The following is a 25,779-nucleotide window of genomic DNA, read 5'->3' as shown; positions in this document are numbered from 1 at the left end:
ATTCATGGCTCGTGGGTTTGTCATTTAAGTGCATTGCTGGGTTAATGCGGATGCAAAGGGGAGTATTAGGATACCTCTTGGCACATTGTAGAGGGACCAGGGCAGTGGAGCAACATTCATACTGTGACTGTGCATAAGGAAAGGGGCTGGTGGCCCCCTTTAGCCTATTGATGCTGCTTCTCCCCTCGTGACCACTTTCCTTCCCCCACTTTTACATTCCTGGGCACCCATCAGGCCCCAGCACACATATCCTCATGGGTGATCCAGAACATTTTTGTCCAGGTTGTACAGGAGGGGGCTCATTATTTGGAAAGCAGTACTTGCAATTTGACTTGGTGCTTCAGAGCTTCTGCCTGTGTTCTTGAGGGTGCTGTGGCAGGAGGAGCTGACGCCCTCTCCTGCTGTGCCCGTATGGAGGAGGTTTTGCTGCAGAGACTGAAAGAAAGCAGCCACTTTTGGTCTAACATCTTGGGGAACAACTGAAACCTGGGGAAGAACCACAGAAAGGATAAAGGGGCTGGAAAAAGTGCCTCTCTAGAAGTTCAGTCACTTTGATTTATTGGGCAGAGCCCAACATAAGGGATCACATGTGTGTCTGTCTACGTGTATGCCAGTGAAGAGTGGTCACCACCTTTGAATATCCCCAGATCCCGCAGAAGGTCACATCCATGTCTCAGGATGTGCCCTTCTGCAGGAAGGACTGAGCTCTCCTTCCTGGCCTCGCTCACAGATTGTAGCTGTGTCTGAGAAAAGCTGGATGCTGCACCCACCAAGGGCACAGTTCTGCTGGCCTCCTCTCTCAGTAATCCCTCAGCAGAGCAGCAGAATGCCCAGTGCCAGGGATGGGTCCCTGGCATGAATAGGTAAGGCAGAGCACCCAAGCCAGTGGTGCTGGGATGAGGTGACAACAGCCCACCCTAGCACTGCAGGAGGGTAATAAATTATGCTGGACAAGTTGCCATCAGCAGAATCCAGGAGGGTTATAAAACCTGACTCTCCTGAGCCTTCAGCTGGGGCTGCAGCTGCAGAGCAGGAAGCAAACAGGATCATGGCTGGCATTGTGAAAGCAAACACCATAAATCCAAGGAAGTGCTGCGATTGCTGTTTTAGGCACTGGGGAGTTTGGCTGCTGCTCCCCAAAGGTATTTTATTTTCTCTCTAAACAAAAAAGAAAAAAAAAACAAACCAAAAGAAACCCAAAACAAAACAAAACAAAAAACCAACAACAACAACAAAACCCAAACAAAAAAACAACCAACCAACCAAAAAATCCACAACCCCAATTTATTACTGGACCAAACTGCAATGAGTGATGCTATGGACCCTGAGGCAGCTCTGGGATGTGGGCATTTTCCTTACCCAGCACGCTGAGGATGCTTCAAGCACCAGAGTACCCAGGGCACTAGGGCAGGTGCAGGTAGATGCCAGCTCTGAGTGATGACCACTCATGAATGCTCACTGCTCACTGGCATGGCCAGACCCTGGGGAGAGGTGAGCAGAGGGGTGAGGAAGAGATAGGCAGTCAGGAGCTGGGAAGGGAAGACAAAGGGCTACCCAGGGAATGACAGCTGCTTCATGGCATCCTTCATCCCACAGCTGTCAAGCCAGATGGGATAGCTCACAGAGGCTGGAGTACAACCCCACCAGCAATGAGACTGTTGCTCCAAAAAGGGGACAAAATAGAGGGGATGTGAGAAAAACTTGATGTCACCTTACTCTGCAGACTGGCTGCCTGCTGGATGCAGCTTGATGCTGATGGAGAAGCACGGGCTGCAAGGCATGCTAGCATGCCTTGCGTCTTCCATAGCCTCAGCACCCACAGCTTGACCCTCCTTATGGGGGAGAGGAGTTCTGACCCCAGAGGTTAGGCACAGCATTTCACAGGGGCTCTACAACCCTGGCTGGAGGGGGTGTGTGGGTTCCCTGCCAGGGGACAGGACCTGCTGTGGGATGGTGTCTGCAGGTCCCCCATCATGAGATGGGCTCTATGTCCTGGGCCTTCCCATGGTGTGGCTCACTCGGGCTCTTATGCCTTCTTGCCCTCTCTCATGTGGTCTCATCCTCCTTTCCTCATGCCCATGCTCCGTTCCTTTGGCACTTTCCCAGGTCGTTTATCATAGCTGTGGCTGCTCTACATTAGACCAGGTTTTGGCATCAGTGGGTCAGCCACTCATTCTTGCTACCCTCAGCCCTGGCAGGGTGCTTGCACCCACCCTGGCTCTCTAGCACCCTGGATATCCCAGCATGGGTGTGTTGCAGCCCATGGCTCTGCCTGGGCTCCCCTGAAGGAAATGTGCTGGGAGGTCACAGGGTGTTTAGGAAAACAGGCCTTGGCACTTGCTGACCATACCAGGAAAATAAAAACATTTGGGCAGGCAGCCGCAGAGTGACTGCGAGAGGCTGGCACTCCATAAATCCCCTGGAGCAGGTGCTTTGTAGTCGGCACAAGGAAATGAGCATATTATTCAGCTTGGCTTAAACCCCAAAATGTTTCCTGTCCTGTGAGTCAGAAATAACCCTGGGAGATCATTCCTAGGCCACGCAGAAGCCGCACCAGCCAAAAAAGTGCCAGGCACTTGTTGGCCTGAGGACTTGCTGGGGAGGTCAGTGGTCCAGGCCCCTCATTTTGGAGGGGAATTTGCCATGGCAGTGTCACGCCACCAGCACTGACCTCAGCATATGTATGGCCTGGAACCTGCTGAGGACCCACAGGGGACTGCCAGACTGGTCCTGGGCACATAGCTTCATGGGGATACAGGAATGAGGAGAGCCTCGGGAGACTCTGAGGCTTTCTATGTCCTGAGTGGATCCTGCAGATCTCTGTCCTCACTGTGGTATCAGAAAGATAGATCCCCCTGCACAGTGCATTGGCTGTTTTACCTACACTCACAGGACCATGCTGCCGTGATACCCTGCTCTAGGGACACTCTACAGGAAAAGCCATGGATGACTGGTGGCTTCAATGTGGAAGAGACTACCTAGGCATGGGACTGAGACCCATGTACTCAGCCTGGGGATCCCAGAGAAGTTGGAGGGGAAAGCACTGTAGGAGCTGTCCCTGGCTTGGCATAAGCAGCACCCACCTGAATAGGTTCATGGATGTCACTTTCCATTCTGGTGCCCTGCAAGGGCACTCCTAGGGTCCCACCTTGGGTCTGGGGCACAGAGAGGTGTGGGTTCTAGGGGCTCTCCCCATGGACTCACAGGGACAACCCATGTCCTGAACCAAGGAGGTGACATAGCTGCCATATTTATGCACATTTCCCCCTTTAAAATATTTGCCTTTGCTCTATTTTTTCTATTACTGGCACACAAACTTCAAATCCAAACAAGGAGCCCTTTAAGCTCCATGGACAGCAGGAGCACAGGAAGCCCATATGTGAAAGGTCACCCCTTATATATCTGCACCAGTCCCTGGGTGCTCTGTGCCCACCTGGTCAAAGCCTCTCTGACCTTCTGAAGGTGGTATTCTTTTACTTGGGATGGGGTGGAAATGTGAGCACTGGCAATAGAGACCCCAGCAGAACCCTGACTCACACTTGAGTAGAATTGTGAATCCTTGGTGGTGCCTTCTCCATTCCTGCCCTCTTCCCACAGCCTCCAGCAGGAAGGGGCTGCTGCCCATCCATGCTAGACCTCCCCGTGACCCAGCGCTGTTTGTGCCCCCACACAGCAGTGTCTGCAGGACTCCACCTGGCCCTGGCAATGATGACCGTGCTGCAGGCCCTCACTTGTGGTGCCTGCCATGCTCTTTACAGACACCTCCTGAGGCTGTAAAGCCAGGTTTCTGGCTCCACTTTCAGCATGGAGGTGAAGGATCTTGGCAAGGCCCATGGCCTTGTGCTGCTGCAAGCCAGGAGATGGAAAAACAATTGTCATCTCTGGGGACTGAGGGCTTGGTTATGCTTGCCAGGGAAACATGGAAAAGAAGACTGGAATCTCAGGGGTGTGAGGCCCCCAGGACAGATAAGCATAGCTGTGCCCTCAGTGCTCATGGTGCAGTCCTAGGACCAGCGCATGTGTGACGAACATGTGTGTGAGATCACTTAAAAAATCACTGGCAAGGGTATCAGCAATAAACAGATTTAATACTAAGTGGCAGCATGACAAAGTTCATAGGCAAGATTCACTCTACCACTTACTAGACAATTAAGGCACATTGAGGAGAAAAAAAAGCAACAACAAAATCCAGGCAATCAAAACAGAAATGAGCTGAGGACCATCTCGGGTTGAGTTTGTGTGTATCTGCATGTGTGTGTGTTTAGGTGACTATGCTATGACACAGGCCTGTGTCCCATAGCAGAGGGGCTGAAGCCCCAGAAGCTGCAGTGGTGACGTGCCTGTTGCATCCATGACAAAAGGACACTGAGGGCAAGGATAAAAAAGAATATGGCCTAAAAGCTTAGCAGCACTCACACTTAACACTACTTAACTTGTACTTAACCTTAACAATTTAACAGAGTAACAACACTTAACAGCATGTAACCTATGTAAATTAAACGTAACAACTTAGCAAAAGAACAACACTTCAGCCTTTAACTTAGCTTATAATTTAGGATTTAACCTTACTTACAGACCTAAGTTACTTAGATCTGAGATACTTAAATATCTAAGAGAGCAGCATTTCTCACAGATTTGCTATAGTCCATGCATGGAGGCATGCACATAGACAGAAAGACAGTGCAAGCAAGGCACCTATGAAGAACTCCCCTCAGAGGTCAGTGGAATACTCACTTTGGATGCCTTTGCATCTCCTAAAAGATGAAGGGTTCAGCCTGAAAGAATGAGGGTATCATTGTTCACTGATCCTCCAAGTACTGCAGATTTGAGTCTGCTGGCTCTGAGAGGCCCCACTCAGAGGGAGGTTGCTGGGCACAACCTGTTGTGTTCCAGGACAGCTCAAAGGGTCTCATTTTGGACCACTGTTTACAGGGGTGCAAGGGAGTGGGCTGTAGTTGTAACAGTGTTTCATCCATGACACAGTTTCAGCCTGCACTTTCTTGGAATGTCTGAAGGGTGTCCAGGGAAGAAAAACAGTTGCCAGTGCTGTTCATAAAAAACCACCCAGGAACTCTGTAAGACAGCTGAAGTTCCTGGAAGCGGGGTGTGTTTTTGATAAGCTAAAGAAGGGCTGAGCCCAAGTGCTATTTTTCAAGGATGTGGTCTAACAAGCATTCCTCAGATCTCAGTGCAGCCCGAAAAAAGGGGATGCATCACTACAATGGGTCACCATGGATTCCCATGAGCCACCACAGATAGCCAGGACCAGGGTGCTGGGTGCAGCCCAGTGCAAGGGAAGACTGTCATTCCAAGGCAAATAAAACTCAGTGTGAGACTGTGGAACAGGGAATGTGCAATGGAGTTAGAAAAATCTTAAGGTATGATACGTCTCTATGTATGGTGAGTATATGATGAGAGTATGATCTGTTTATGAGGTGTATAGTGTGTGTATGGTGTGCATGTATAGTGTGTGTAGTGCATGTATGGTGTGTATGGTGTATGTATGGTGTGTGTATGGTGTGTGTAGGGTGTGTGTAGGGTGTGTGTAGTGTGTACAGTGTGTGGGGTCTATAGGTGTGTGTGGTGTGTATGGGGTGTGTCTGCTCCGTGTGCTCTGCCGGTGCGGTACCAGTGCGGTGTCGGTGTGGTGTTATTGTGGTACCGGTGCGGTGCCGGTGCGGTGTCGGTACTGTATCGGTGTCCGTGCGGTGTCAGTGCCGATGTGCGGCCACGGGGCGGTGGCCAGGCCCCCTCTGGTGGCTCACACGCGCACACACGGGTTGCCTCTGCACTCATATTCCCAGTCACGGGCACCTCACGCACCCCATCCCTCCAGCAGCGAATCCCCACCGGCTAATCCCTCGTTCCCTCCACCTCCCCTGCTTTTCTTCCCCGTATCTCTTTATTTTGTATTACCGGAGTCGTTCCTCCGCCGGCGGCATTCCGCCTGCCGCAGGTCCTGCGGGAGCAGCACCACCTCCCGGAGAGGTCGCGGTGGAGGCTTTTTGCACTCTGCCTGTTGCCAGCCCCTCTGTGTCCCCTTTGCCTCCGGCCTGTGCCACCGGCGGCTCAGGACAGGAGCCATGGGGCTGGGCCGGCGGCACCTGCAAGGTGCAACGTCTGCCACCATCTGTGCCCCGTGAGCAGCGGTGATTTCGCTGACACTGTGGTCTCAGTGGGACATGTCCAGCTCCACACTCCTGGGGAAGTTCTTCCAGATCTTTCCAGCTTCTCATTTCTGGATGCAATCACTGTCGGTTGGGTTTCACTGTCCTTCAGCTCAGGCACCGCTACCAGCTCCGTACCACACTGGACCAAGATATTTATAGCCAGCAATGCAATCCCTTCATCTCGGGTTGTGCCGGGCTGGGCGAGCCGAGCTCCCTGGCCCCGAGACGCCAGGCACACATCACTGGTTGTGGGGACACTTGCAGTGTGAATGGCAGGGGCAGTGAGAGGGGCTGTGATTCCCAGTAACCCCGGAGGTTCAAGTAGCCATGCCGGGGCACCCTGTGGTGCCATGACCACGGTGTTGCTCTGCTCTGGTGGCCTGTCCCAGAATCCCGGGAGGCGACAGCAACACCCTGCCTGCCACTCAGTGCAGCATCCCTCAAGCATCTGAACCACACAGGATCTTGAAGGGCCGGCGACACCGGCAAGACCTGCGGGGCCACCGTGCAGCAAGTGCGCTCCCCCTGTGCTCCCACACACAAACATCCTGGCTCATACAGCTCGGAGCCGTGGGGCAGGGGCTGGCACCACCCCCAACGCCCCCCTCCAGTCTCTATCGCCCCCCACCCCCCGCCCGATGGGAGCAGGCAGCAGGCTGGGAATGCCAGGAATGCACCGCAGGCATGCTGGCCCCACCGAGCCCCCCTTACCCCACCGAAGCACCCTGCAAACAAACACACGGCACCTCTGTGTCCCCCCTGGCAGGCCGGCCCCCCATGGCAGCTCATGACATCCGCTTACGTCCTTCCCAAATCCCCAGGAGCACTGGCAGCCCCATTCCGCCAGCGTTATCCCAGGGGTTTGTGCGAGGCTCATTGCCCCATAGCCAGACCTTGCACCCCGGTCACTCCCTGTGCTCCACTTGTAGGCGTCCACCCTCTTACCCCACCACTCCACAGGCCTGTGTCCCATAGCAGAGGGGCTGAAGCCCCAGAAGCTGCAGTGGTGATGTGCCTGTTGCATCCAGCCTCGTGCCATCCCCTGGCCTCAACTCCCCCTGTCCCAGCGGGTCTTGAGTTGGCCAGGTCCCTGTGGCACAGGTCCCAGTGCACCCTCCACCACTGGGGAGACGCACTGGGTCTCAGGGACATCTGGTTCCCCAGGACATCCCAGTTTTCAGGGTCCAACACCCCAGGTGCCTCTCTGCATCCCAAATCCCAGAATATCTCCAGCCTCCTCCCCTTCCCTCAAGGGAGATATCCATGTCCAAAGCACTGGAAGCCCCCACAATGGAGGCAACCAGATCCCAGACAACCCTTCCTCAGAACCTGATTCCTCCTTTTCCCACAATATATGACCTCCCAAAAATCCCTTATGAGGACGCTCACACCCAGGATATTCCCTCACCTTCCAGCTGGCTGTACCCACATTCCTTCACATCCTTGCACCCCTCCCCAGGGTACCCGTTTGCCCCATCATGCACATCCCCTGCACCCCACTGACTTCTCCAAACCCTGGGGACCCCCAGCATGAGACATCTGCTCCCCAGTCCCAAGAACTTGGGGCACCTAGAACTTGGATGCTCTCTCACTGCAGCTCCCCAAACCCAGGTACCTCTGTCTCAACCCCTCACCCAGTGGGGACACTCCAAACCCCATTGCCACCTCCCCGATTCCCCTCACGGACCCTAGATCCCCCACACCCCGTTTTCAATCCCTGCCCACTGGGAGTGGCTGGCTCTGGGGACTTCTCTCCCTTAATCCCCCGATGAGGCCCCCCGAGCCTGCCCCCAACCCCTCCACCTAGAAGCCGAGCACCCCAGTCCCCTGCCCCAAACCAATGCCCTCCGATTCCCCCTCACTCCACCTCACCAGAAACAAAGTACACCTCCGTCGGCCCCCCACCCACTGGAGACACCCCGAACGCGTATGCCCCTTCCTACCACCCCTCCCGGACCCCCTAAAACACAGGCATCCCCTCTTCAGTCCCTGCCTACTAGGGGCCACCAGACCTGGGGACCGCGCTCTCTAACCCCTCGCTGGGGTTCCCATAGCACTTCGTCAGCCTGGAAGCCAGAGACGCCGAACACCCCACCATCCCCCCACCGCCCCAGCTAGCGCCCCCCTTCCCGCTAGCCCCACCCCCGGCTCCCCCTCTCCGGGGACACCGCCCCCCGCCCGCCGCGTGCCGCCCATCCCCGTGCCCGGCCGGCCGGGCGGGGACCGGCGGCACCGCCCCCCCGGGGGAGGGCGGTCGGTGGCGGTCGGCGGGGCGGGGGCGCGGCGGGGGCGCCGGAGCGGCGGGCGGCGGCCGGCGGCCGGGGCGGAGGAGCCAGCGCGGCCCATGGCTCCGCCGCTGCCGCTGCCGCTGCTGGCGCTGCTGCTGCTGCCGGTACCGACGGGCGCAGGGCGGCGGGCGGCGACCCCCGACGGGGCGCCCGCCAACTTGACGGTGGCGGTGGTGCTGCCGGAGCGCAACGTGAGCTACGCGTGGGCTTGGCCGCGCGTGGGTCCGGCTCTCAGCCTGGCGCTGGAAGCGCTGGAGCGGGGCGAGCCGCCGCTGCTGCCGCAGCCCTTCTCGGTACGCGTCGAGTTCATGAGCTCGGAGTTGGAGGGCGCCTGCTCCGAGTACGTGGCACCGCTCAACGCCGTGGACCTGAAGCTCTACCATGACCCCGACGTGCTGTTCGGGCCGGGCTGCGTGTATCCCGCCGCGTCCGTGGGGCGCTTCGCCTCTCACTGGCGGCTGCCCCTCATCACCGGCGGGGCGGTGGCCGCGGGTTTCAGCCGCAAACGGGAGCACTACAGCACGACGGTGCGCACCGGGCCCTCCGCACCCAAACTGGGCGCCTTCGTCTCCCACCTCCACGCGCACTTCAACTGGAGCGCCCGCGCCGTGCTCCTCTACGTGGACCGCAAGACCGACGACCGACCCTACTACTTCACCGTAGAGGGTGTCTACCAGGAGCTGCAGGATGGCAACAACCTCACCGTCACCGTCCACATCTACTCCCCCGAGGAGGGCGGCCCCGACACCGCCGTCCACTTCATCAAAGCCAACGGGCGCGGTGCGTGGGGTGGCGCGGCGTGGGGCGCGGGGGAGACATGATGACCACGGGCGGGATCGGGCTGAGCGCCCGAGGAGCGGGGCGGTGGTGTGGGAGTGGGAGGAGGAAGGGAGAACGGAGGGGGCTGCCCTCGGGAGATCTGCGTAGGGCCCCGAGGGGGGGAGGCAAAATCCTCCGCGGGGCACAGCGAGTGGCTGAGGGTGCGACGGGATCCGTGTGGGGGATGGTGCGGGGCATTGGACCTGTGTGGGGCACAGTAGGGGGAAGAATGGGGTGCAGCAAGGGGACTGGGGTACTGTGGACAACATGTAGGTAGCAAAGGGTTAAGGGAGAAGCAAGGACCCATCTGGGGCACAGAGAGGCGATGGGGATACATTGGGACCGCTGCAGGACGCAGCAAAGGACTGGGAACACGGTGGGATGTATGTGTGGCACAAAAAGGGACCAGAGGTGGCAGTGGCATCTGTCTGGGGCACACCAAGGGGTTAGGGAGCAGTGGAGATCCACATAGGGCACAGCATGTGTCAGAGAGGGCAGTGAGATACGTGTGGCGCGCAGCAAGGGGATGGGAACACAGTGTGATCATGTGGGGTGCAGCAACAGTCCAAGGGGACAGTGGCACCATTGTGGGGCACCATGAGGGTCTGAGGACACAGTGTGACTTGTGAGGGGTTGAAAGCAAAATGGCACCCATGTGAAGCATGGCAAGGGGCCAAGGATCTGGTGGGACTCATGTGGGGTGCAGCACAGGGACACCTGTGGTAGGGCATGGCAAAGGGCAAAAGCAGGAGTGGGACCCCTGTGGAGCACAGGGAGGGGCTGGAGGCACAGTGGGACCTGTGTGGGGCACAGTGCAGTGGGACCAAAATGTGCTCTTATGTGGGGTGCAATGAGGATTGAGCACATTTTGTCATAGTGGGGCTGGAGAAGCAGCAGGACCTGCACAGGAGGTGAGTTCACAGGGGACAAGTCAGGACCTGAGCCCCTCCCCAGGCCAAACCCTGTGCCAGCAGAGGGGCCAGGAAGCCAGAGGAGGGGACACAATGTCTCCCTCCCAAGCCCCCAGTCTGGTCAACTTTTGCCAGCAAGAGTGGGGGCAGACCCCCTGTGAGGGGCAGCCTGTGGGACCACTCCACGTTCTGTATTAGCAGGATTGGGGTGACCCAGGCATGTCCTTGGGGGCTGAAAGTGATGGAGTGGATGTGCTCTCTGAAGGACAGCATCAGCTGTGGTTACGTACCTAGAGAACCGTGGTGCCAACATACTCAGGTGGCCATGCCGTGCTCAGGCAGAGCCCCCAGACTGGCATCTGGGCACCCCGGGCTGTGCCTGTCCCTGCTGCACCCTCAGGATGGGGCTGTGATAGCCCCGCCCTGCTGATGGAGGGGTAAATCAATTTGGTGCCTTGTGAGTGCCCCAGGAGAGCAGCTATATTGGGAGCAGGAGGAAATGGAGGGGCTTACAGAGGCAGCTGGAGAGCAAGGGCAGTCTGATGCTCTTTCATTATTGATGAGCAGGGTGTATCAATCCTGGAGTCAGCCACTCTGCAATGCTTTTTAATGGATTCTGAGATGCTGTGTCATTAGGAAGGACATCTAGCCAGGCTAAGTGGAGCCAGATGGGTCAGCGGGACTTGTGTCCAAGGCTGGGCAGGACCAGGCTGCAGAGGGGAAGTGCTTTGGGGCGCTGGATTAGGTTCCCATCAGGACTGAGGTCAGTGAGGCTGCGTCTATGGAGTCAGCAACCCATGGCTGCCCTGCTGGGATGGGGGCTCTTGCATGTGCCATCACCAGCCATGCAGTTTGGAGCTTCTTATGGGGTGAGGGCAAAGGGCTCTGCAGGCAGAAAAGCTGAAATCAGTGATTCCTGCCAATGTTTCCATCTTGGTGCCATAAATCACCCCAATGGGAATCAATCCCTCCTGGTGCAGGCAGGGGGTAATGGGTGCTGGGGGAGAAGGCCAGGCATGGGCAGAGACCTGAGGGCTTTGTAAGCTGGGGTCATAATATCACAGAACCATGGAAAGGCGTGGGTTGGAAGGGACCTTAAAGATCATCTAGTTCCATTCCCCCTGCCACGGGCAGGGATGTTGAGAGAGTCTGGGCCTCTCTGGCCACAGCTCAGAGATGGTGCCAGGGTGTGGGGCTGAGTGCTTGGCCCCATGAAGGTGGGTGTTTAGGGCTGCAGAGCTCATTATAGGTCCTTTCCTAGCCAAGGTGTGTGGGGCAGCAAGTGGGGACTTGCAAGGCTGTCCCAGGGATTGTGACCTCTGCATGGAATGACATGGAGATGGAAGCAGGGTCTTCAGCTACATCCATGCCCATGACCTGCAATAACACCATGTCTCATCTCTCTTGGCATCACCTTCCTTCTCGCAATTCGTGAGCAGGAATCTAGTAAACATTCCCTAGAGAAAGCCGTTTTCCTGCCCCTCTGTGCATCCCTAACACTGCTGGGTCTTGACATTCACAGGTCTGATGAATGGGCACAAGGGGGGGTGGGATTGCCCCTCTCACTGGTGCCTGGGCGACGTGCAGGAGCCCACGTCTCTCTAGCCATTTGCACAAGCACTGATATAATTAGAGCTGTGGTTGAGGGAATTACCGGAGCATTTGCCTGCAAAAAGCCCAGGTGCCCTGCCTGGGGAGATGGCTGGGTGGTGCTGCTGGAGGGGAGTGCATGTGGCCCTCACCCCCACTCTCTCCCTGGCCTAGGGCGACAGCCTCTACACTGCAGTGCCTGTGCTGGTGGGACTGCTTGAAACTGGGATTTTCTGTCTGAACTTGGGATTTGCCCTCATTTCAGTGTTATCTTCCATCGTGCAGGGGTCAAGCAGTGTTCTGCCACTTTATCTGCATTCTCATGGTCCCGCCCCTTCCCTGGGACCTGGCACTCAGCCACATATGCCGGAGACACCCCCTAAATAAATGTCAGGGGTCTGGATGCACTCTAGCCTTGCAGAACTTAATTTCCCTTGTCCTGGGTGATGCTGAGGCTGCCTTTGGCCATTTGCCAGCCCCTGGGGTGCGCATGAGCCCCCTAAGGCACTGCTGGCTGTGCAGGAAGCTGCCAGCTGGAGGCAGCTGCCTGCCTCAGGGAGAGCCCCAAGCATTGACCCTTGCTTCTGCACAGCTCATGCAACCTGTCCCCAGAGAGCTGTCTAGGCGCCATCCATTCCTTTGCTTGGTGGCCTTTGACCAGGCAGGCTTTCGCTGCTGCCGCAGGGGCTGGCTGCCTGCAGTGTCCCACCATCTGCCACCAGCTGTTGTGGCTCCCTACCTCCTGTGGCTCCCTTTTCTTGGTGCCTGCAGTGGGCCTGTCTATGTCCCTGGGGGGAACGCTTGGGCTCTGCATGTTGGGGAGGTGTTGAGCTGTCCATCCTGGATGAGAAATTTGGGGACATTTCTTGATGCAGGACTAGCAAAGTGGGGAAGCCAAGAGTGTTTATTTGAAGTATCGCAGCATTCCGAGGGAACCATTTCAAACCCTGAAACAAGCTTTTGCTCACACACAGCCCACATTGCTGCGATTTCCCTCTCCCCCGTGCCCAAAAGCAGCTCCCCACATTGCTATGGATTCCCTGTGCCCAAGCTGGCTGTGCTGGGTATCTTCTGCCACCTGTGGGCTTCCTCACTGCCCCCGTGGGTGATCCTGCCAGCTCTGCTGCCCATTTGGCTGGGTGCATGCCTGGCTGGGTGCCTTCCAGCAGCAGAGACCCCCTTCCTGGAGTGCAGTGCTTTCTTGCTGTCCTCAGCCCCCCCAAACCCTAGGTCCAGCTGGGGCACTGGGCCCCATGCAGAAGAGCTGTGTGTCAGGGCCAGCGCCCAAGCGTGACATTCCTCCAGCACCCGCTGCCGCCGCCTCCTCCGTTGCTCAATCCCGGGTTCCCAGCCAGACTGGCTGGAGCGGGGGCCCTGGTTTTCCGGGGGGAGGGAGGAGGCAGTGTCAGGATCTTCACCAAGGGCACTGAGGGCCCCTGCTTGGGGGGGTTCAGACACTTTCAGGCACTCGTCCCCACAGCCTGTGATGCCCTGTGCCAGCCACATGCCGGCCCCACATAGCACTTGGGTGGGCATCCCACGGGGGCTGACTGAGCCCCCAGCATAGGATGGGGGCAGGCGGGACAGCCCGACGGGGCCCGGGCACCCCCTTGCCATGTGGGTCACACCAGCGAGATGTTCTGTTTCCAATTAGCAGCCGCCGAAGGTGCTGGAATCTGGGAACCTGCGCATTCCTGCCGCACGGACAGCCGGCCACGAACCCAAACATGGGTTTGTCCCATTCCACAGCCTGGGTTCCCCAGGGGCCTCCGGCGCACGGCTCCAGTGCCTCTTCCAGCCCCCCTGATTCTGTGGCTAGGGCTGGCATGGAGCAGCCAGGAAGCTGATGCAGGGGGGAGACATCCTTTGGCTGGTTTTTACTGGATCAGGGGGTGTGGGGTCTGTGCCTGGGGCATCCACCTCATGATTTCGAGCAAGTTTTTCCCTGTTCTCCTCTCTCCCTTCAGTCAATTGATGGGGCAAGAGCGGGTCTGTGCCAGCAAGGGCTGTGAGTCTGGCCGTGGGTCGCAGGGAGGCAGTGAGCCAAGCACTGCTGCATCTGCCTGCTCCATCCCCCTCCACAGCCACCAAGCGCTCCCAGGGCTGCTCTGCCCCATCTACCCCATTCCTGGCTGTGTGCCTGGGAGGCAGTGGGGTACCCCGCCCCACTGAAGCCCCTGCCTCTCTCTGGCAGTGGTGTATCTCTGCGGGCCACCAGAGATGCTGCGGCAGATCATGCAGCTGGCGCAACAGGAGAACCTCACCAATGGTGACTACGTCTTCTTCTACCTGGACGTCTTTGGGGAGAGCCTGCGGGGTGACTCTGCCCGTGACGCCTTCAAGCCCTGGCAGGAGAACCCGGGCCAGGACTCAGGGCTGCGTGAAGCTTTCCAGGTGAGCTGTGCCCACCTGCCTGGGGACAGAAACCTCCCAAGCCTTTAAACACTCCAGTGTGTAAACCAGCGTGCTGTGCTTGATTGCAGATGGTGCTGGTGATCACCTACTACGAGCCCCAAAACCCTGAGTACCAGCATTTCCAAACCCAGCTCATCCTGCGAGCTAAGCAGAAATTTGGGGTGCAGCTCAACTACTCTCTGGTGAGTGAGCTCCCCTGCACGCTGGGGTGGTGGGGTCCCTTGACAGGGGTCTGAGGCACCTCACCAGGATGCAGAGGGTGGGACGCAGCCACAGACAGTGCCAGAGGGGTTATCCGCGGTGGGAACAGCCACAGGCACTGCCATCCCTGCAGGGTGCATGTTTGCCCCAGAGTAGTTACGGGGCCGTAGGTGGGTGCGTGGTCCTGGTGTGAAGGTTCTGGGATGCTCCTGTGTGCGTGGCTGCGAGTGTGCTCAGATTCCCCTGGCAGATGAACCTGGTAGCGGGGTGTTTCTATGATGGGATGCTGCTGTACGCCATGGTGCTGAATGAGACTCTGCGCGAGGGAGGCTCCAAGAAAAACGCCACCCACATCATCGAGAAGATGCGGGACCGCAAGTTCCAGGGTAACACTTGGATGGGGGCAGCTGGGCTGTGGGTGCCACGGGGGTGGTAGAACTTAGTCCCCATCCCACCTGTATCTTAATTTTCCCACAGGTGTGACAGGGCTTGTGAGCATGGACAGCAACAATGACCGGGACACTGACTTCAACCTATGGGCAATGAGCGACCCCAAGACTGGGCAGTATGAGGTGGGGCCAGCACCACGTCCCCCTGGCTGGGCTTGGGGGATTGGATGGTGGGGTCTGGAGGTGGCCTCATCTCTCTCTGCTTTAGGTGGTGGGACACTACTCGGGCGTGGAGAAGCAAATCCACTGGCTGGGACGACCCATTCCCTGGGTGAAGGGGGCTCCCCCCTTGGACAACCCTCCCTGTGTCTTTGATGTGGATGACCCCTCCTGCGATAAAAGTGGGTGTCCTGGGTCCCCGCACCCCTTGGACACCAGCAAACTTCCATATGGGTGTATATCAGTCTGGCTGTCATAGCCAGATGGGCCACCCTGACATCCTCTCCTGCCTGCAGCCCCCCTCTCTATGCTGGCCATCGTGGCTTTGGGCACTGGCCTCACCTTTGTCATGTTTGGCATTTCCAGCTTCCTCATCTTCAGGTCAGTCAGGACTGGGGGAACCTCTGTCTGATGGGTGGGCAGGCAGGGCAGGGTTGATGGGGTTCTGATCCCTGTGTGTCCCCCAGGAAGCTGATGCTGGAGAAGGAACTTGCCAGCATGCTCTGGAGGATCCGCTGGGATGAGCTGCAGTTTGGAAGTCCTGAGCGGTACCATAAGGCAGCAGGCAGCCGGCTCACCTTGTCCCTGGTGAGAGGAGACATCCCTGAGGCACCACACGCCCCTGTGCTGCCCTCCCTTCCTAGACAACACTTTTCCCTGTTGATCTCTTACAAGGCCCTGTTTCCTACAGAGCCATGGCCCCACTGTGTCTCTCGTCAACTGAGCCCTGCAACCTTACATAGCTCTCCATTCCCTGTAGAGACTTATTCTATCCATCCTGGGCATCCCCTTTCCATCCCCTGCAGAACCACTGTAGATCCATCCTCTATGTAGCACCATACTTCATCAAGTCCCTATGTTGCCCTCCATCCCCTTCACAGACATACCTTATCCATGTCCTGCACTCTGTGCAGCGCACCACGCCTCATCCGAGAGTCTTCACCTTTCCAACCAAGCACGCAGAGTCCTGATCCTTAGAGCCCATCCTGCACCATCCCCTGCACACCTTGGATGTCCCTGCCCCGCTCCACTGGTGTGGGCCATTCCTCCACCCCAATCCCCTCCTTCCCACAGCGTGGCTCCAGCTATGGCTCCCTGATGACCACCCATGGCAAGTACCAGATCTTCGCCAACACTGGCCACTTCAAGGTCAGTGCAGCAGGCAGGGAGCTGAGCCCTCCCCCTGAAAAGCCCCAGCTCTGTTGTGCTTCCGGTTGGTTGCACCCCCATGCCGCAGGAAGCTGGCCCTTCCTTCCTCTTCAAAAATTCATCCAGTGGACATTTACCTTTTCCCCTTTCCAAATACCCCAGGGCAATGTTGTGGCCATTAAGCACATCAACAAGAAGCGCATTGAATTGACACGGCAGGTGCTCTTCGAGCTCAAGCATGTAGGTTTGGGGTCTGGGCTACTGTGGGCAACCTGCTTGGGGGTGCAGGGATTGGTCCTGGGCATGTGGGAGGGTAGAAGGAGCAGCAGCTCATGCCCTTTGACCTCAAGACTGTCCTGGGTCCACTTCCACCTGCAGATGCGAGACATCCAGTTCAACCACCTGACCCGCTTCATTGGGGCGTGCATCGACCCCCCCAACATCTGCATCATCACCGAGTACTGCCCACGGGGCAGCTTGCAGGTAGCGGGACTTGGGGACACTGCGGGTGACACTTAGACATTCCTGGTGACCCAGCTGGGCTAGACATTGTGGACAGAGCTGTGGATGTTGGTGGCCACCTGAGCGCTCCATATAAGGCTCACAGCTGAGTTGTCCAAGCAGGGGTCAGAGGCCAGTGGAGGGGTGGGGGTGGGTGCTGCAGACCCCCCCAGCTGGGCACTTGGTGAGGCTGCCATCACCATGACCTGGGTGTTTGGTGGGGTCCACTCAATGTGCTACCCCAGGATGTCCTGGAGAATGAGAGCATCAACCTGGACTGGATGTTTCGGTACTCCCTCATCAATGACATTGTCAAGGTACCCAGCTGAGGGGTGGGAGGGTATGGGGGAGGTGCCTGAGAGACATGAGCTTCACTATGTCCATCTGTCCCAGGGAATGGCCTTCCTGCACAACAGCATCATTGGCCATCACGGCAGCCTCAAGTCATCCAACTGCGTGGTGGACAGCCGCTTTGTGCTGAAGATCACCGACTATGGCCTGGCCAGCTTCCGCTCGCCCAGTGACAACGAGGACACGCATGCACTCTATGCCAGTGAGTGCCTGCCTGGGAGGACCAGGGGGATGGGGTAGCCCTGTCTCACTGCTTCTTTGCTTTGTCCCACCAGAGAAGCTGTGGACAGCCCCAGAGCTGCTGCAGAAGGGGCACCTGCCCACCCCCGCCATGCAGAAAGCTGATGTCTACAGCTTCGGCATCATCGTGCAGGAGGTTGCTTTGCGCAATGGCCCCTTCTACATTGAGGGCATGGACCTGAGCCCTAAAGGTGAGGATGGAGTGCACCTGTGTGGATGTTCTGCCCCACTACGGAGGTCTGGTGCTCACTGTTTGCCACACCCTGGCAGAGATCGTGCAGAAGGTGCGTAACAGCCAGAAGCCCTTCTTCCGCCCCTCCATCGACATCGGGGTGCACAGTGAGGAGCTGGCAGTGCTGATGGAACGCTGCTGGGCACAGGAGCCGGCAGAGCGCCCTGACTTCAGTCAGATCAAAATCTTCATCCGTAGATTCAACAAGTGGGTGGCTGGCGTGCAGGGGTGGTGGCCCTGGATGGGAGTGGGGACAGCCATGAGAGTGGTGGTTGGGAGGCACTTCTTCCTGCAGTGCCAGCTGACTCTACTATGGCAGGGAGGGAAGCACCAGCATTCTGGACAACCTGCTGTCACGCATGGAGCAGTATGCCAACAACCTAGAGAAGCTGGTGGAAGAGAGGACACAGGCCTACCTGGAGGAGAAGCGCAAGGCAGAGAACCTCCTCTACCAGATTCTGCCCCAGTGAGAGAGGGACACAAAGGGGCGTGTGGGTCTGAGGGTTAGCATGGGTTCAGCATGCACCTGGGGCTGTGCAAGCATGGGGTCCCTTGCCAGCTTTCCTTGCTGGTGTGGGGCAAGGATTGCAGGGGGAACCGTGGGTTTGGGGTGGAGCTCACCACTATTCTTGCCAGCTCTGTGGCAGAGCAGCTGAAGCGTGGAGAGACAGTGCGGGCTGAGGCTTTCGACAGTGTCACCATCTACTTCAGTGACATCGTTGGCTTCACCGCCCTCTCAGCAGAGAGCACTCCCATGCAGGTGAGAGCAGGACTTGGGGGGCAGCACCTCTGTGGCACTGGTGGAGGTCTCACACCCTGGCAGTGCCATCCGTGGGGTTGGGGGGACATGTCCACTCCCAGAGGCACACACACCCTTGTTCCATCCAGGTCGTGATGCTGCTGAATGATCTGTACACTTGCTTTGATGCCATTATCGACAATTTTGACGTCTACAAGGTCAGTGGTATGGTGAGCAAGCACAGCCCCCCAAGGTGAGGCAGGCAGCAAGGAGCCCAGGTTGTACCTGCCCCCACAGGTGGAGACCATTGGGGATGCCTACATGGTGGTCTCAGGGCTGCCAGTGCGCAATGGGAAGCTGCATGCCCGTGAGATTGTCCGCATGGCCCTGGCCCTGCTTGAGGCTGTCAAAACCTTCAAGATCCGTCACCGCCCCAACGACCAGCTCCACCTGCGCATCGGCATACACACTGGTGAGCTCCCACGCCAGCCAGCTGGGGGGTGCTCGCCCACCCTGCAGCATCCCCAAGCGCCTCTGTGCCTGCAGGTCCTGTGTGCGCTGGAGTGGTGGGTCTGAAGATGCCGCGGTACTGCCTCTTTGGGGACACGGTGAACACCGCATCCCGCATGGAATCCAACGGCCAGGGTAAGCTATGGGGCTGCTAGCTGAGGTCCAGAGCCACAGGGTGTGGCCCATTCCTGTGGCACCCAGCCATGTCTCTCTTGGTCCTCTGTGCTGCTCAGCCCTGAAGATCCATGTCTCATCTGCCACCAAAGAGGTCCTGGATGAGTTCGGCTGCTTTGAGCTGGAGCTGCGTGGCGATGTGGAAATGAAGGTGAGGGCACAGCGATGCCAGTGGGGTACCCGCCCTTCCAATCACAGGGGAATGTGATGGGGAGGTGGGTTGGGGTTGGGAGCCCTTTTAGCCCTTAATGCTGGGGATGACATCCAAGAAGCAGCTCTAGGGGCAGGCAGGGTCTAACTTGCTCACCTCTGCCTCCAGGGCAAGGGAAAGATGCGGACATACTGGCTGCTGGGCGAGAGGAAAGACCCTTAAGTCATTTGAGCCCAGTGGCTGTGGCAGAGCCCCCAGCTCAATGGGGCTGCCGTGCTTTTCAGTGCCCCAGGATGCACCGGCACTCCCCCATCACTGCATCCACCTGCCTCTGCAGCCCCCCTGCTTCAGCAGGGCCTGGGCAAGGTGGGGCAGCGGCCACAGCACCGTCTGCCCCCCTCCATCAGCACCAGCAAAGCCTACCTTACCTACAGCCTCTGCTGGAGTGGGGTAACCAGCCCTGATCCAGCCCGAGGGACCTTGTATCCCACCCACCCTCTGAGATCTGCCATCCCTGCCCTCTCCCCTGTGGCTCAGCTGGCTCTGAGCTTCTCCGGGGCCTGGCTGCCCCGCAGGGCACTTTGCCGCCTCTTTTCAGTACCTGGCCCCCAGCAGAAGTTGTGCCCATGTCAACCTCTCCCTGGGGTGGGGGGAGAAATGGGGATTCCTGCCAAGACTGACTCCTTGGCCAGGTCAGGCTTCAATGCCGCAGCTCCCCCCCTCCCCATTCTCCCCTTCCCCTGTATATAAACCCGTCGGGTCATGTAAATACCCATCTCTCTTCCAGGTGTAAATATAGGACTCACTGCAACTATTTTGTTGAAATACAAACTTCCCCAGATTCATCTGTCCTGTGGCCTCTATTTCACTCTGCCCCAGCATGCCAAGTGGGGAGGGAGGTGGGGGAATCCTAATAGGGAACTCAGCCTAGGCTGGCGACAGCTGCCCATAACATCCCAAGAGACCGTATCCCAGGGGTCTGTCTGTGGTATAGGGCTGGGGTGTGGGCATGGGGAGCCAGTGCTGGGCAGGCGCAGCAGTGCCTGTTGAGGGCTTGGGCGGTGCTGGGAAGGCAGGGCTGCCGTGGGTTTGCTTTGGCGTGAGGACTGCAATGCGTTCCTCTGAGCTCATGCTCTGGCCGACCCGCTGCCGCCTCTTACTGGAACACACCTGTGCCTGGGGACTGGAATAACAGCTGCGTGTCACCCACCGCGTGCGCCGGGAGGGGATGTGTCCCAGGGGATGGGGCTGTGCCAGGGGCTCTCCCTCCATGCCTAAGGAGATGATCTGGGGACCACAGTGTGTTTTAGGTCAGCAGTGACTTGCAGGGCTGAGGGGTTTCCTGTTTTGCTTCACGGTCTCACACGATTTGAGATCCCAGGGATACAGTGCTCCCTCTCCAAACATCCAGCTTGAGGACAGCCTTGGGGTGGGCAAGGAACCTGGGACCACCAGTGTCCCCTTGTTTTTTATTGCTTCTGGCACTGGAGTTGGCCGCTCGGGGGATCGTAGGGGTCACAGAGGCTGAAGGGCTCAGGATGCCCTAAGTACATGGTAATGGGAGTGGAGAAGGCTGCATTCCTCTTGAAGGGAATGTTTCTGCCGAAGAGGGCAGTGACACCCTGGAGACGAGAGAATTGGAGAGATCTCTGTCAGCATTTGAGACCCTCAGGGTGCTGGCAGGATAGGGTGGTGGGGGCCTTACCGGCACTTCGCGGGCTTGCTCCAGCCAGAAGCTGGTTGGCTGCTCCGTTAAGTAGTTGTGAGGCTGCAGAGGAAGTAAAATGTGAGCCAGAGGGGATGGCATGCTCAGCAGGACACGGGAGCCTTCCAGCCTCCTTGGAGGCTGCTGCAGGCTGCAGAGGGAGATGTCTACTGCCTGTACCTGGGTGGTGGGCTGGGGTGTGGACTGGAAACCCATGACACGGTAGTCCTGGTGCGTAGTGGAGATAGATTCCATGCGCCTCGGGGGGGGATGGATCTCCTCCTCCGTCTCCTTACTGCAGTCAGAGCAGACACCGTACCTCTCAGCTCTGGGATCCCTGCCGCCCCAGGTGCCCTCCTCTGGGGCACAGCCCCAAGGGTGGGTCTCATGTGGGAGTGCAGACTTGCCTATATTTCTCGTACAGCATTGATGCCAGTGTGGCCTTCCGCTGCCCTGCAGAGGGGAAGGTGCCATCAGCCCCCCAGCTAAGATTTCCCTGCTGCCTTTTCAGGGTGCAGCACGGCTTGTTGGGGTCAGCCTCACCTTGCCCCAGCAACAGGGCCCTGAGAGGTGGGCAGTCCTTCGGGAGGGAGCTGTCAGTGAGTGAAGAGAGAAACTGGTGGATCGGTAGTCCATGGTAGCCACACTGGAAGTCCTCACTGCCCAAATCCTTCCCTAGCCGAGAGTCCAGGGGATCCACGAGTATCTGGGGATGGACAGTGGGGGCTGTGTAACGGGGCAGGAGCCCATGCTGCAGTTCCCCATGCGTGCTCCTGGCTTTTAGGCTTTTTGATAGGCCTTTTGATAGAGACATAAGCTGTAAAAAGGTGTTATGGTCTTTCTGGCCACAAACCTGGGAAATTTGGAGCAGAGACACAGCTTGAGCAAGGCTGCCCTGTCCTGCATGGTGGAGGTTAGCCAGCCTTGTATGGCTGTCCCAAGCACCTGGGTGTCCAGACAGCCCCTGGGCAAGCACTCTTACAGCACTTGAACAACCCATGGAGCCCCCAGGCTGTGGCTCAGCTTGGTCCATCAGGTGCCCCCCAGCTTTGCTTGCCCGAGCCGGCATCCCCACATCAGCGTGATGGGCTGTGACACACAGCTCCTGCTCCCCAGCAGCGAGATCCCCTTCTGCCTCACTGTCACTCCCCACGTGCCTGTCTGTGCCTTTTGTGCTATTGAGTTTCATCCCTTTTCTATCCCACTGGGCTCAAGGTCATCCGGGTGGCTATTTAAAGAGAGGGGTCCACCCAGGAGCAGGGAGCTTCACAAGATCAGCATGTCGGGCATGATGGGGCCAACTTTGAGGGGCATTTTCCCTTATGGAATTACCTCCTTCTGCCAGTCGTGGGTCACACGGCTCCGCTGGGGCACGGACTGGCTGGGCTTCTCTGCTGGAGTGGGTTGGGTGGGGGGCAGCACTGGTGCTGCAGAGCGGGAATCCTTCTCGGGGCTAGTCCCCCATTTTCCAAGCCAAGGAGGCAGCTTGATCCCAGAGGGATCCTTCCCAGTCTGTGGGGATGGCACCCTGCTGGGCACGACTGGTGAGACCACAGTTGGCAGCTCATCTGTGTCTAATATCTCCTGGAGCGGCTTGGCTATATCTGACATCTCCTGGAGCCTCTTGGCGGTAGCTGTCAGTGTCTCACCGTGGCACGGGACCCCCTCCAGGGGCACCTCAGGCATGGGCTCATCAACTTGGACCCCACATGGCGGCCTCTCCCCATGGCATCTAGGACCCACACGGCTTGCCAGAGCGCCCCTGCAAATGGGAACAGACCCTGAAGAAAGGCAGCGGGCCGCATTGTCCCCAGCCCCCACCAGCACAAGCAGTGTCCGGACTCCGGGTTCTCTGCACTGTCACCTCCACACTGGGGCAAGGAACAAGGAATTCCTCTCCTTCTGGGGGACAGAAGCAGTGCCTGTTGCTGAGTCTGTCATCTCGAGGAGTCTTCCCATCCGTAACTCCCTTGACCTCCAGCAACAACACGCTTCCCACCTCCCTGCCTGAGCTCAGCCCCCTCCCTGCTGCGACCTCCCCACAGGCCGGACCCACCATCTTCCCATCACTCCCCCTTGGTCCCTAATGCTCCACAGGCCCCGCCCCGCCCCTCTCCCCAGCGGGGGTTACACCGAGGGGTCTCGCTGCCCGCGGCCTGCTCCCGGCTCCATAGCGCCTGCGCAGGGGACGCGCCTCTCTCCATGGAGACGGTGCGCGGCGGCCACGAGCCCGGGGGGGTGGAGCCGCGCCCATACGCGCGTTCCATTGGCAGAGAGAGCAGGGAGGGCGTGGCCGGGGCCCGAACTGGGCGGGGCAAGAGGCTGAGTTGGACGGGTAATGGGCGAGGTGTCGGCGGAGTGGGCGGGGCGGGGGCGCGGTCGGCGTGAGGGGTGCGGTGAGGGGGGACGGAGCTCTGTGGGGTGCTAGGCATGGGGTGCAGGGACGGGGTTGCACGGGACGGGCAGGCGGAGGGATGGAAATGTAGGGGGATGGGGGCGCGGGGCTGCAGGGACACCGGGGTGCCCGCGTTGCGCAGAATCAGGTACCTTAGGGGTCGATGTTCCCCGCGCCATCTTGTCCCATCTTGTGCCCTGGGGCCACCACTTAGGCCAAAGCTAGCCGCAGGGGCTCTCGGGGGTGCACCGTGCCTGGCCAGGGCCAGTGCAGCCCTACTGGAGCAGCAGGAGGGACGTGCCCAGGGCTCCTGAGGACACACTGCTCCCCACGGCTTGACCCAAGTGACGCCCACACCGCTCGGGCCTGGCACTGGAATATGCCCGTTTGCCCGAGGGACCCGCAGCTAGCCTAGGGTGATGGGGCGGGATGTGCCCGGCGCCTGGCTGGGTGCAGCCGGTGCCCGCCGGTGTGAAGCAGTTGCCTCCTCTCACCACCAGCCCTCGATGGGCCCCCGGCCCCATCCTTGCTGAGGCTGAGCAGAAGAAGGGCCCTTTGATAGCAGGCGGCAGGCTGGGGAGCGAGGGCTGTTATTCCAGCGCTCTGCGGTGTGTGCCGACCGGGCACCGTGCACTCCATGCTGGGGCCTGTTTTTCCTGGCTGGGGATGCACTCAGCCCTTCTAACCTCGGCAGGCCGGGAGGGCCCCCACTGGGGACTGCTTCCCCCTGTAGGCCCTCCGCCCGTGCCAAGCAGGAACTCCTCCAGGCCCATCTGCTGCCCAGCTGTGGGGAGGAGGGAGAGATAGGAGACACGTCCTGAGCTCATCTCATGGCTCTCCCATGCTGGGGCCACATCAGCCCTGCTGCCGCTGTGGGGGTGGTGCCAGGGTGCCCCCAGGGCTGGCAGCTCACTTTCAGGATTCTGGGTTGCATGTTACTGGTTGTACCCCCATGATCAGCCATGGGCCCTGTGGTGGTCATGAGGTGCACCCATACCCCAGCTCATGCTGAAGGGGTGGCAGCTTAAGGACTCTGCCCCAGCTTGCATCGCTGGTGGTCTTCCTAAAAGCATCTTCAGATTCCCCACCAAACACCCTTACCAAAAGCAGTGGGCTTACCAAAAGCCTGGCTAGGGAGCATGGGTGCCTGAGGGATACTGAAGGGACACTAACAGCACCAAACTACACTGTGGGACAGGGATCCTGGCGATGCCACCCCGGCTGTGCACATTAACTGTAGGGCAAACCACCCTGGGGCGATCTATGGGACATAGTTGTGGGGCTGTGCTCTGCAGCATCAGCTCGGGGCAGCAGCCCTGTGAGCTGCTGCAGCACATCTGGCTGCCTCCCGCCGCTTGACATGTCCCTCGCAGCCCCCCCGTCCGGCTCTTTTGGGAACTTGCGTCATTTGTGCTGAAGAACCAAAACAGCCGTTGGCCTCCTTTCCCCTCCCCTCCCGCCTTGGCCCCATGGGGCTGTGCCCACTGTCCTGCCCTGCCGCTGCTCGGGGACTGACAAAATAAACCTGGCACAGTAACAAACACGGTGGCAAGCGACTGGCTCTGACCTCGCGTGCCAGCCCGTGCTCTGTGCCCAGTACAGCACTCCTTGTGGGACTGCTCTGGGTGAGCCCTGGGGGATGATGTCCTGGGGATCCCTGACCCCTCTTTAGCACCCCCATCTCCCCAGGGACACCCAGCCCTCTTTGGGGTACACATCCCTGAGGCAGGGCTGTCCTGAGTTCAAGAGTGGCCCCAGCCCGCACTGAGCCTCAGAGACAGGAAGCAGCAGTATCAACAATTTTAAGGCTCATTTACACCCCAAAAACATTCCCCATATTATACTGGGTGTGTATGTGTGGGAAGTGACTGTGCTCTGCCGCAGCCCCACAAGGCTCCCGGGGGCCTCCCGCCGCCAGCGCCACCGAGCCGGAGGATGAACAGAGCCGCCATTCTCCCCGGCGGGCTGCGGTCCCCTGCTCAGCGGCTGGCGGGGGCCCAGGCGGTCCCGACGGCGGTGCCAGGTGGGCCGTGCACCGCGCCAGCACCGGCCCCTGCCACTAAATATAGCCACGGCAGCCGGCCACAGACCGGCGGGCGCGGGAGGCACGCGGCAGGGAGCGGGCGGCCGCATGCGCCGAGCCCCCGCGTGCGCTCCCCTCACGGGGCCGGCGCAGACACGTGCGGGCACGAGACCGCGGTCAAGGCCTGTAAACAGCGCTGTGCACGCACAGAGCCGGCAGTGCTTTGTGTGCAGGGGGTCTGCAGCGTGCGGTTTCCCACCGTGGTTCACAGCTGTGGGGTCTGGAGTGAAGAGTACAGTGTGTTTTCCTCAGCGTGCACTTTGGGGAGGGGGGTGCCGGGGTGAGCAATACAGGGAGTTTCCCTTGGAGGTGCATAGCTGGGGAGTCTGGGGTGCACAGTGGAGTTTTGCATGGCAGTCCACACACAGGCAGTATAGTGGCTGCAGCATGAGGGAATACTCGGGTATGTGTACATGGAGGGGGCAGCAGGTCCACCTGTCACGCAGCCTGTCCTGCCCTGTGCTCTGCTCAGGGCTATGATCCTCCTGGGAGCTCTCAGAGGCCCTTCTGGGGTGGACAAGTACACATGCAGTCAACAAGCCTGCTC

General features: G+C 58.9%; 2 protein-coding genes across 4 annotated transcripts; one reads left to right on the top strand and one right to left on the bottom strand.

Moving 5' to 3' along the window:
• Nucleotides 1-8,435: 8,435 nt before the first annotated feature.
• Nucleotides 8,436-19,894, top strand: NPR2 (natriuretic peptide receptor 2). Its single transcript, XM_063422241.1, has 22 exons — nucleotides 8,436-9,238; nucleotides 13,973-14,172; nucleotides 14,262-14,375; nucleotides 14,645-14,780; nucleotides 14,872-14,966; nucleotides 15,052-15,184; nucleotides 15,299-15,383; nucleotides 15,470-15,590; nucleotides 16,077-16,151; nucleotides 16,314-16,391; nucleotides 16,530-16,634; nucleotides 16,898-16,969; nucleotides 17,046-17,205; nucleotides 17,279-17,434; nucleotides 17,514-17,682; nucleotides 17,795-17,941; nucleotides 18,112-18,235; nucleotides 18,364-18,432; nucleotides 18,512-18,686; nucleotides 18,761-18,859; nucleotides 18,958-19,049; nucleotides 19,218-19,894. The coding sequence occupies exons 1-22, from the start codon at nucleotides 8,515-8,517 to the stop codon at nucleotides 19,269-19,271; spliced, it is 3,183 nt and encodes a 1,060-aa protein (XP_063278311.1). The 5' UTR covers nucleotides 8,436-8,514; the 3' UTR covers nucleotides 19,272-19,894.
• Nucleotides 19,895-20,456: 562 nt separating this feature from the next.
• On the bottom strand, nucleotides 20,457-23,007 carry LOC134563862 (uncharacterized). 3 transcript variants are annotated; one of them, XM_063422243.1, is made up of 6 exons: nucleotides 22,619-22,804; nucleotides 22,087-22,516; nucleotides 21,298-21,460; nucleotides 20,935-21,207; nucleotides 20,755-20,817; nucleotides 20,457-20,671 (listed from the first exon to the last, which is right to left on the bottom strand). In XM_063422243.1, exons 1-4 carry the CDS (start codon nucleotides 22,711-22,713, stop codon nucleotides 21,140-21,142), a joined length of 756 nt encoding a protein of 251 aa, XP_063278313.1. In that variant the 5' UTR covers nucleotides 22,714-22,804; the 3' UTR covers nucleotides 20,457-20,671; nucleotides 20,755-20,817; nucleotides 20,935-21,139. The 3 variants fall into 3 exon arrangements, with proteins under 3 accessions (XP_063278313.1, XP_063278314.1, XP_063278315.1); XM_063422244.1 differs by lacking the exon at nucleotides 22,619-22,804 and adding an exon at nucleotides 22,886-23,007 and having other exon boundaries at nucleotides 20,458-20,671; XM_063422245.1 differs by lacking the exon at nucleotides 22,619-22,804 and adding an exon at nucleotides 22,811-22,930 and having other exon boundaries at nucleotides 20,458-20,671.
• Nucleotides 23,008-25,779: the final 2,772 nt, after the last annotated feature.

Source organism: Prinia subflava, chromosome Z (genome assembly GCF_021018805.1).
Source record: "Prinia subflava isolate CZ2003 ecotype Zambia chromosome Z, Cam_Psub_1.2, whole genome shotgun sequence".
NCBI classification, from domain to species: Eukaryota; Metazoa; Chordata; class Aves; order Passeriformes; family Cisticolidae; genus Prinia; species Prinia subflava.
This window is presented reverse-complemented; position numbering and strand designations above follow the sequence as displayed.

Coding starts and splice junctions, on each gene's coding strand:
- NPR2 (XM_063422241.1), top strand. CDS start 8,515: ATGGCTCCGCCGCTGCCGCTGCCGCTGCTGGCGCTGCTGCTGCTGCCG. Junction 9,239..13,972: donor CATCAAAGCCAACGGGCGCG/GTGCGTGGGGTG, acceptor TCTCTCTGGCAG/TGGTGTATCTCTGCGGGCCA. Junction 16,152..16,313: donor CCAACACTGGCCACTTCAAG/GTCAGTGCAGCA, acceptor CAAATACCCCAG/GGCAATGTTGTGGCCATTAA.
- LOC134563862 (XM_063422243.1), bottom strand. CDS start 22,713: ATGGGAAGACTCCTCGAGATGACAGACTCAGCAACAGGCACTGCTTCT. Junction 22,517..22,618: donor TTCCTTGCCCCAGTGTGGAG/GTGACAGTGCAG, acceptor TCCCATTTGCAG/GGGCGCTCTGGCAAGCCGTG. Junction 21,461..22,086: donor CCCACGACTGGCAGAAGGAG/GTAATTCCATAA, acceptor GTCCATCCCCAG/ATACTCGTGGATCCCCTGGA.